The 10,709-nt window shown below is 47.1% G+C and overlaps 1 protein-coding gene across 2 annotated transcripts; it reads right to left on the bottom strand.

Moving 5' to 3' along the window:
• Positions 1-767: 767 nt before the first annotated feature.
• On the bottom strand, positions 768-5,339 carry LOC109755477 (YTH domain-containing protein ECT4). Of its 2 annotated transcripts, none has more exons than XM_020314385.4 (9): positions 5,008-5,339; positions 4,640-4,762; positions 4,372-4,531; positions 4,178-4,245; positions 3,206-3,745; positions 2,344-2,934; positions 2,055-2,267; positions 1,387-1,533; positions 768-1,276 (listed from the first exon to the last, which is right to left on the bottom strand). In XM_020314385.4, exons 1-9 carry the CDS (start codon positions 5,329-5,331, stop codon positions 1,124-1,126), a joined length of 2,319 nt encoding a protein of 772 aa, XP_020169974.2. In that variant the 5' UTR covers positions 5,332-5,339; the 3' UTR covers positions 768-1,123. The 2 variants fall into 2 exon arrangements, with proteins under 2 accessions (XP_020169974.2, XP_040246813.2); XM_040390879.3 differs by having other exon boundaries at positions 3,206-3,748; positions 5,008-5,332.
• Positions 5,340-10,709: the final 5,370 nt, after the last annotated feature.

Here is a 10,709-nt window from a genome sequence, read left to right as displayed (position 1 = left end):
TTTAGAAGATAGATTCACTCATTTTGCTCCGTATATAGTCACTTGTTGAAATCTCTAAAAAGACCTATATTTAGAAACGGAGGAAGTACTTGCTAATAATGCAAGTAATAACTGTACAATCATGCGTCCGCTGTGTGTTATACATCACCATCGCGGTGGTGTCCTGCTTCAGGAACCAGGACCATGCCACAACCACAATCAATAGACATCCTCACGGTCTAGCATCTCTCTTCCTCATCAACCGTGGCTCGGTTCCCTCCGTTCCAAAACAATTGTCGTGGTTTTAGTTCGAGAGAGTAGAGAATGTAAGAATTTGGAAATCGAGGTGCTAGTGAGCTGGATGAGCAGAACAGGGTGATGGCGGGCAACCGAAATCGGTATCAGTGCAATCTTCTCCCTCGAGAAAGAAAAAAGCTCAACGTTGCATTTCGCAAATTTAAGAAAGCCCACCCAAAACCTCAAACCGTCGAACCCCAGACCGTCAAAGCCCTTCCTTCTCCGGTGCCGGCAGCCCACCCCCCTCAACCCGAACCATCAAACCTGGCAAGCCCTCTCAGCCTAAGGGCCTTAGGCAAGTGCCAAATAGCAAATGAGTCCAAACCAATTTCTGGCCAACCTCTGGGAGGCGGGTTCTTCCTGCGAGCAATAGCAGACAGGCAGTAGTCCAGCGTAGAGCATTCTGCATTCAACATGCTCTATAACCAAAAGATTCTCATAGGAAACAGAGATCAGGCATAAAATCTCAAACAACACACAAATCAAGGGACTAGAAAAACCAGGAGTTCTTTGTTCTTATTACTTTCTCCAGCACTACAACACTCATAAAAACTTAGTACCTTAAATGTTGTCTAGAAGTATCGAAAATCGGCTCCTTTAGTCTAAACAATAACAAATAGCTGAAATTACTGAACCAACAAGACTCCGAAACAAAAATAGGAATAGGAAAGGGGCCATATAAGAACCTGATGTCACCAAGTATATAAGAGACCTAAACGATGAGAACCAAGTCACACGACCTAAATTTAGTTTCCCATGTATGATCCGCGCATATTCCGAAGCCTGACCGAGTTTTGCGCAATGGACTACCGCATGTTACAGCAACGAGCGTAAGAAATATATCACGCTAGTTGGCACTCGCGCCGCCGCTTTCAGCTGTGGTGGGTTTGGAAGCGTTCGGCTCTTCACCGGCGGCAGGGGTGGTGCTCTCCTTGCTCGGTGTCTGCTTCTGTGCAGCGGAATTCCCGTTAACTGCGCTCTTCTCCTTCTCATCAACACCCTGGACAATGTGAATAAAAAAGCAGGCATTAGTACCTATATCGACGCTGCCCTAACTGGTACTCAAGAAATACTAAAATCGTCAACAGAGCGCATGGTTACAACACTTGCCTGCCCCTGAAGCGGTTGTTGCTTTGCTCTCTTTTCTTGCATCAACTTCTGTCGGTTCTCGTAAAATGCAAAGTCATCCAAAATTGAGGTCTTGCTGACATGTTCCTTGAAAATCTTGAGCATTTGAAGACCTTGCTCAAGCTTAACCTGCGGCATGACGGAGACAGCAGACCAGTGCTTTGAGTAATAAGTTTAGAGGTTACTACTACTGGAAACATCAATCATACTGCCAAGGATGCATTACATAAATACAATGACACCCTACTGAATCTGAATGTTATTTTGGTCAATTTGTGAATGGTTAAAAAACAATTTCCTATAGTCAGTCATTGCAGCACCGATTAACAAAAAAACTGTGTATGTGCACAGAAATACGAACAAGGCCGCGAGGGACATTCTTAAGTCACATATATACACACCGGTCCACATCCTGAGTTTTAGCATAGCCATGACAATAATGGAGAAACAAATTTCTGTGTGTTCTAATTAACTGGGGAAGGCACCTGATAAACCATATCTAAAATTTCTGTCCTTAAAAAAGCAAGCTACATCATCATCATTATCTAAAGGAATATACAGAGTATTAACGTTATCCCTGGTGGACCATGTCCTCTTCACGAAATCACCACCCAAAATTTGTTATTGACAGAAGTTTTCAGAAAGTGTACCTCTTGTGTGTCACGGCTGTTTGTCACAGGCTTATTGTCATTGTTGTCCAACGTAATATGCTTCAGAATGTTGTTGGGGATATCCTTCACGATGTGCCACTTGATTGAAAAGCAGCCATTCCACTTGTCTTGTTGCCAATAATCTACCGTCTTGTCAAAGTCAACAGGACCAACCATTTCGGCAACACCAACAAATTGACCACTTGTGTTCACCTAAAAGGCCAGGCTCAAGGTCAATACAAATGCCATATGAGGAAAGGGTGATACAATACAGTAGCAACATACTTACAGAGAAAAATAAGAACACCGGGCATTCACTGGATTTCTCCTGAGCTTCTCGGTATCCAGCATCCAGCTTCTTATTTCCATTAGGAGTGCTTGCCCACACATTGTACTTGATACTCTTGTGCACATCATCCTCGCTGTAAGATTTGATAACGAAGAACTTTGCATCCTTGTATGTTGCAGAAAAGCCTTCCTGGTTAAATTGACTCTTATCTGGAAGAACGCTATTATCTTGTTTCCCAGCTGAAGGGAGGACCTGCCCCTTCACAGCAATAGTGACAGTAGGTCCAAATGGTTTTTGGTGTCTGAATCCACCAGATCTTGGTCCTCTGTTAAGCTCAGTGAAGCCATCTTGATTCTCACTGCCAAACCCAAAAGTTGCCCGGTTTCTAGGCTTGTATTTGACGGTATCCACGACTCCCCACTGTCCATTATTTCTCGAGTTATAGACATTAGAACCAAAACCAAGTCCAGCTTTCAGTGTGTTCCCGTACTGACCATACTGACCATACAATCTGCTATCAGGGTACATCCTACTAGAATAACTAGGAGAGGTCAGACCCATCCCAGATGAAGGCCCATGCATATGCATACCCTGGAAACAGATAGAAAGCACAGCTAAGTTTTGATGAAGGACACTGCAGACTATCATGAAAACTCATGCAAAACTGGTCATTTTGTTACCTCTATCTTCGTACGGTAAGGTTAGCAAATACCAAGATATCATATTATAGGATCTAATACTCGAATGATATGCAAAACACTTAGAACCAGTCATATTATGTTGGGATTAATTAAGCAGGTCAACGACTAAGGAAAGCTCTGCAACACAATAACAAAGAAATTGGATATCTTGCAGAACATACCATGAGGTTTGTTGTTGGACGGTGACTCTGATTTTTTGCTGAAGATGAATTAGAACCATAAGATGTGGAACTAGCAATTGATCTCTGATGCCCATTAGAATAGACCGGCCCATCATACCACTGAGCTGGAGAACGGTGACCAGTGTGACCAAAATTGCTAGCGGAAGGTCCACCTTGCGAGGGCCCTCTTCCATATGAACCACTGTTGGTCACTGATACATGGTGGTGAGTTTGCTTGCGCGGTAGTGAACTGGCAGCATTTGCAATCCCACTAGCAGTCCCGGTAGTTACTTTTGCTGAAACTACCGTAGCATGTGCCTGGTGAGCCGCAGCGGAAGGCAGCTCAGATTGAGGATTGGCACTGTTAACACCATGCATCGCATTGGTTGGAGCCGGCTGTTGATAATACTGACCAGGGTACTGATATTGCTGTGTGCCATATGACTGCCCGTCATGCCCAACGGTTGGGACAGGAGAACCTGAAGGATACGGGCCATAGGGAGCATAACCATATCCATGGTACATGTCACCATACACACTCTGCTTCATTGATGCAACAGAAATATTAGTCAATTTCATAACTTACATATCAGAAAACAATTCACCAAATTCCAAATTCATCATCTACATGGGCACAGTTTTCAGTTTTATCTTAATGCTTACTCCTAGCTTTCAAACGCAGGTGGAAAATCCATAATCTAATACTAATACATTAATCTTGTTGCCATGGTTTTTAAGGCGGTAAGGCGTCCAAAGGCTTTCTACCCCTGCTCTGACTCCTAAGCGCTAAGACAGACAACTAAGCGCCAAAAGCGGGCCGATTTCCAAGCAGCTGCCAGAGCGCCTTATCCCTAACCCAAGGCGGACACCTTGAAAACCATGCGATTATTAAGACTACATAGAACAATGACTACATAGAACAATGACTACACACTTGTGACTAACAATACAAATGTTAAGTTGTTAACTCACCTGGGGCACTTCCATTCCTTCATGACCAGCATACCGGGTGTCCCACTCATTGGTCGAGCCATCATAACCTGATTCGCAACAATACCGAAATGAAACATGTCAGTGAAATGACTCAAATTCATCCAAAAATAGCTGATTCACAATAAATGAATCAAGTCCTAGCCATTGTCTAATAATAGCTGAGGCTCATGTACCGCTAGGGTAGTAGTAGGCTGGTGAGGGATATCCATTGGGCTGGTAGAAAAAGTTGGGATCCATGGCCTCCTGGAGCAGGGGCGTTATCGACCTGTCCACATGCGGCTCCACGGTCTGCGAATTGCCGGTGTTGGCAGACCCATACTGCATCCCGGAGGGCTGCAATTACAAAGGCGGCAGTTTTCAGCAACCTCTCCTCCAAGAACCACACACACGCAGCTAGAACAGAGCAACGAACGAGGGCGGCCACCGAGTAAAAAGAGCTACCTTGGCCGCGTCGGCGCCGGCGGCATCCTTCTTCCCCTCCAGGGACAGCTTCTGCATGCCCACGTGAAGCCCCGCGCCCTGCGCATTGCCGGCGTTGGCAGATCCGTACACCATCCCGGAAGGCTGCAATTACCACAAGCAGCGGTTTTTTTCAGCAAACGTCCCCTCCTCAAATAAGCACACAACTAGAACCAGTACTGACAAATACTAGAACATAGGAACAGACGAGGGCCGCCGCCTAGAGAAAAGAAAAAAGAAACGGCTAGACGGTGCGCCGGGCGGGCACGGCGGCGCGCCCACAATCTGCGCCGTCGGTCAACCGGTCTGGGTTCAAAGCAATCGTCGCCGGACGGCCGCGGAGCTCATACCTCGAGGACCGGCGGCCAAGGTCGAGGACGGGGCGGGGGACGCGACGTCCCGGCGAGGTGGAACGCGGGCGGCGGCGGATTGGAGGTCGGGTGGGCCGGAGCGAGCACGGGTGGTAGGGGTGGATAAACCCTAGGGGAGGGTGCGGGTGCGGGTGCGGGTGGGGAAGGGGAGGAGGAGAGGGCAACGAGGATAGCCGCCACAGACTCACGCGAGGCGGCGAGGGGTGGGGGAGAGGAGGGGAGGGGAGGAGGCCACAGGCGCAGCCAAAGAGGGGTTTTCGCGAGATTCAGAGGCCCTGGCTCAAGTACCGCTTCCCGGCCCATCCCGCCCGCCGCTCGTTTATCTCCCGGACCTTTCTGCTACGGACACCCGGAGAACGGCGCAACCCACCAAAAAGAGTAGAAAAAATAATGATCTTCGTATAACTTATTATGCCTCTATCCAGCAGGAACGGCTGTGTTCGCTTCGGTTTCTTAGTTTTTGCTTTTCGCGATAGCATGTTGAGAGATCGAGAAGAGGGGTCTAAAGAGGGGGAGGGGGGGTAGACACTAAACAAGGCAAAGGTGCAGTTTTTAATTCGCTTAGAGTTTAGACAGATTTTTAGCACAACTTAAATGACAACCAATACAATCTACACATGCATATTTAGAGCATCTCAAATAGAAGATGCAAATTTGGAGATGTAAAAATTTACATCTTCAAAACGTGCTTTCTGCATCTCCAAAAAATTGTCAACTCCAACAAATGATGCAAAACGGAGATTCCAACAGATAATGCAAATGAAGATGTAAAATTGTACTTCAACTAGTGCTCACGCGGCGGCGGGGTGACGGCGGCGGTGCGGGGCTGCGGCCGGATCAAGCGGCGACGGGAGTGCAGGGCTGCGAGGCGGCGGTGGTGGTGGAATCGAGCGGCGGCGGGGCAGGGCTGCAGGAGGGGTTGCGGGCTGGGTGGCGGGCGGCGGTGCGGGCTGCGGCCAGATCGAGCGGGCGACGGGAGTGTAGGGCCGCGGGACGGCGGTGGTGGTGGAATCGAGCGGCGGCGGTGCGGGGGATGCAGCCGGTGATGCAGGCGGGGTGGCGGCGACGGTGGAATCGAGCGACAGCGAAAAAACACCCAATTCATGGCGTGCGGCGGCGGCCGGCGGTCGAAACCGGCGATGGGGTACCGGAGGGGGCGGGCGGCCGCGAATTTGGGCGAATTCGGCCGGCGGCGAGCGGTCACGCGGAATGAAGTGAACGGCCGTTGGCGGGCGGTTGCGTTTTTACATCTCCTAAAGGTGGATGTGCAAATTGCACTGCTAGGTGTTATAGTTTACATCTCCAGGAGGCAAAGATGTAATTCTTTTTGCATCTACATCATCTGTTAGAGAAGATTTTTTGGGCCTGGAGATGCAAAAGTTAGTTATTTTTACATCTACATCTTCTATTGAAGGTGCTATTAGAGTATAGGCAAGGGATAAAAACAACATGCAAGTGCAAGAAAGCAAAGGAAGGTAGAGATAGGAAGATCAAACGGAATAAAGACCCAGAGATTTTTTGCGTGGTTCCGATAGGTGGCGCTATCATATATCCACATTGATGGAGACTTCAACCCACGGAGGGTAACGACTGCGTGAGTCCATGGAGGGCTCCACCCACAAAGGGTCCATGAAGAAGCAACCTTGTCTATTCCATCATGGCTACCGCCCACGAAGGACTAGCCTCACTCGGAGTAGATCTTCATGAAGTAGGCGATCTCCTTACCCTTACAAACTCCTTGGTTCAAGTCCACATGATTTGGAAGCTCCCAAGTGACACCTAACCAATATAGAAAACACCACTCTTCAAAGGTAATATATGTTGTTGTTAATGATGAAATCCTTGCTCTTGTGCTTCAAAAGATAGTCTTCTCGGCACTCAATCACTCTCTCACGGTAGTACCATGATGTCTCTTATCGAATTACACTATCGTTTATGGGTTAGGCATTAGAGACAACCGCATTCACTTTAAATAGGGCACCACGCAATTCCGTTGAGACGACACCGTATGAACTATGGTTTAGAGAAACCTAAGCTGTCGTTTCTTAAAAATTTGGGGCTACGACGCTTATGTGAAAAAAGTTTCAGGCTAATAAGCTCGAATCCAAAGCGGATAAATGCATCTTCATAGAATACCCAAAACAGTTGGGTATACCTCCTATTTCAGATCTGGAAGCAAAAGTGATTGTTTCTAGAAACGGGTCCTTTCTCGAGGAAAAGTTTCTCTCGAAAGAATTGAGTGGGAGGATGGTGGAGGCTTGATGAGGTTATTGAACCATGACTTCAACTAGTGTGTAGCAGGGCACAGGAAGTTGTTCCTGTGGCACCTACACCAATTGAAGTGGAAGCTTATGATAGTGATCATGAAACTTCGGATCAAGTCACTACCAAACCTCGTAGGACGACAAGGATGCATGCTACTTCAGAGTGGTACGTAATCCTGTCTTGGAAGTCATGTTGCTAGACAACAATGAACCTACGAGCTATGGAGAAGCGATGATGGGCCCGGATTCCGACGAATGGCTCGAGGCCATAAAATCCGAGAGAGGATCCATGTATAAAACAAAGTGTAGACTTTGGAAGAACTACTTGATAGTCGTAAGGCTGTTGGGTGCAGATGGATTTTAAAAGGAAGACAGACAATGATGGTAAGTGTCACCATTAAGAAAGCTCGACTTGTCGTTAAGATGTTTTCCGGCAAGTTCAAGGAGTTGACTGCGATGAGACACTCTCACTCGTAGCGATGCTAAGAGTCTGTTGGAATTATATTAGCAGTTACTGCATTATTTATGAAATCTTACAGATAGGATGTCAAAACATTGTTTCCTCGACGATTTTCTTGAGGAAAGGTTGTATGTGATACAACCAGAAGGTTTTGTCAATCCTGAAAGATGCTAACAAGTATGCAAAGCTCCAGCAATCCTTCTAAGGATTGGAGTAAGCATCTCGGAGTTGGAATGTACGCTTTGATGAGATGATCAAAGATTTTGGGTTTTTACAAAGTTTATGAGAAACTTGTATTCCAAAGAAGTGAGTGGGAGCACTATAGAATTTCAGATAAGTATATGTTGTTGACATATTGTTGATCAGAAATGATGTAGAATTTCTGGAAAGCATACAGGATTATTTGAAAAGTGTTTTTCAATGGAAAACCTGGATTAAGCTACTTGAACATTGAGCATCAAGATCTATAAGGATAGATCAAAAACGCTTAATAGTACTTTCAAATGAATACATACCGTGACAAGATTTTGAAGGAGTTCAAAATAGATCAGCAAAGAAGGAGTTCTTGGCTGTGTTACAAGGTGTGAGTATTGAGTAAGACTCAAGACCTGACCACGGCAGAAGAGAGAGAAAGGATTAAGGTCGTCCCCTATGCTTTAGACGTAGGCTCTACAGTATGCTATGCTGTGTACCGCACCTGAAGTGTGCCTTGCCATGAGTTAGTCAAGGGGTACAATAGTGATCCAGGAATGGATCACATGACAGCGGTCGAACTTATCCTTAGTAACTAGTGGACTAAGGAATTTTCTCGATTATGGAGGTGGTAAAAGAATTCGTCGTAAAGGGTTACGTCGATACAAACTTTGACACTAATCCGGATGACTCTGAGTAGTAAACCGGATTCGTATAGTAGAGCAGTTATTTGGAATAGCTCCAAGTAGCGCGTGGTAGCTGCATCTACAAGATGACATAGAGATTTGTAAAGCACACACGGATCTGGAAGGTTCAGACCCGTTGACTAATAACCTCTCTCACAAGCAAGATATGAACAAACCCCATGGGTGTTGGATTCATTACAATCACATAGTGATGAGAACTAGATTATTGACTCTAGTGCAAGTGGGAGACTGTTGGAAATATGCCCTAGAGGCAATAATAAAATGTTTATTATTGTATTTCCTTGTTCATGATAATTGTCTATTGTTCATGCTATAATTGTATTAACTGGAAACCGTAATACATGTGTGAATACATAGACCACAACATGTCCCTAGTAAGCCTCTAGTTGACTAGCTCGTTGATCGATAGATGGTTATGGTTTCCTGACCATGGACATTGGATGCCATTGATAACGGGATCACATCATTAGGAGAATGATGTGATGGACAAGACCCAATTCTAAGCATAGCACAAGATCGTGTAGTTCGTTTGCTAAGAGCTTTTCTAATGTCAAGTATCATTTTCTTAGACCATGAGATTGTGCAACTCCCGGATACCGTAGGAATGCTTTGGGTGTACCAAACGTCACAACGTAACTGGGTGGCTATAAAGGTACACTACAGGTATCTCCGAAAGTGTCTGTTGGGTTGGTACGAATCGAGACTGGGATTTGTCACTCCGTATGACGGAGAGGTATCTCTGGGCCCACTCGGTAATGCATCATCATAATGAGCTCAATGTGACTAAGTAGTTAGTCACGGGATCATGCATTACGGAACGAGTAAAGTGACTTGCCGGTAACGAGATTGAACGAGGTATTGGGATACCGACGATCGAATCTCGGGCAAGTAACATACCGATTGACAAAGGGAATTGTATACGGGATTGATTGAATCCCCGACATCGTGGTTCATCCGATGAGATCATCGTGGAACATGTGGGAGCCAATATGGGTATCCAGATCCCGCTATTGGTTATTGGCTGGAGAGGTGTCTCGGTCATGTCTGCATGGTTCCCGAACCCGTAGGGTCTACACACTTAAGGTTCGGTGACGCTAGAGTTGTTATGGGAAATAGTATGTGGTTACCGAAGGTTGTTCGGAGTCCCGGATGAGATCCCGGACATCACGAGGAGCTCCAGAATGGTCCGGCGGTGAAGATCGATATATTGGACGAAGGGTATTGGAGTCCGGAAGTGTTCCGGGGGTACCAGGCTATGGCCAGCATGACTGAAAGGTGTTTCGGGAGCCCCGGCAAGTGTTGGAGGGCCTCATGGGCCAAAGGGGAAGGGGCAAACCAGCCCACTAAGGGGTGGTGCGCCCCCCACACCCTTTCCCACGTTACTTGGGGAGGTGGGGCGCCTCCACCTGGCTTGGGAGGCAAGCCTCCACCTGCTTGGCTTGGGGGGCAAGTCTCCCTAGGATTTTCCCTAGGGAGATCCAATCTGCTTGGCCGCCGCCTCCTAGGGGAAACCCTAGGGCGCCTCCCCCTCTCCCCTTGCCCCTATATATAGTGGAGGGGTGGGAGGGCAGCCGCACCTCTTCCCTGGCGCAGCCCTCCCTCCTCATACACCTCCTCCTCCTTCGTAGTGCTTAGTGAAGCTCTGCCGGAGAACCACGAGCTCCATTGCCACCACGCCGTCGTGCTGCTGGAGTTCTCCCTCAACTTCTCCTCTCCCCTTGCTGGATCAAGAAGGAGGAGACGTCCACGGGCTGTACGTGTGTTGAACGCGGAGGCGCCGTCCGTTCGGCGCTAGATTGGATCTTCCGCGATTTGAATCGCTGCGAGTACGACTCCATCAACCGCGTTCTTGTAACGCTTCCGCTTAGCGATCTTCAAGGGTATGAAGATGCACTCCCTCTCTCTTGTTGCTATCATCTCCTAGATTGATCTTGGTGACACGTAGGAAAATTTTGAATTATTGCTACGTTCCCCAACACTGGATTGTGAGGGTGTGGCTGAGGATTTTGGAGTAATATCTTCAAGCACTTTAAGCAAATGACTCATGATCAAAACCTC

Source organism: Aegilops tauschii, chromosome 5, assembly GCF_002575655.3.
Source record: "Aegilops tauschii subsp. strangulata cultivar AL8/78 chromosome 5, Aet v6.0, whole genome shotgun sequence".
Lineage (NCBI taxonomy): Eukaryota > Viridiplantae > Streptophyta > Magnoliopsida > Poales > Poaceae > Aegilops > Aegilops tauschii.
The sequence above is the reverse complement of the archived record's forward strand: the minus strand, read 5'-3'. Positions and strand labels throughout refer to the sequence as shown.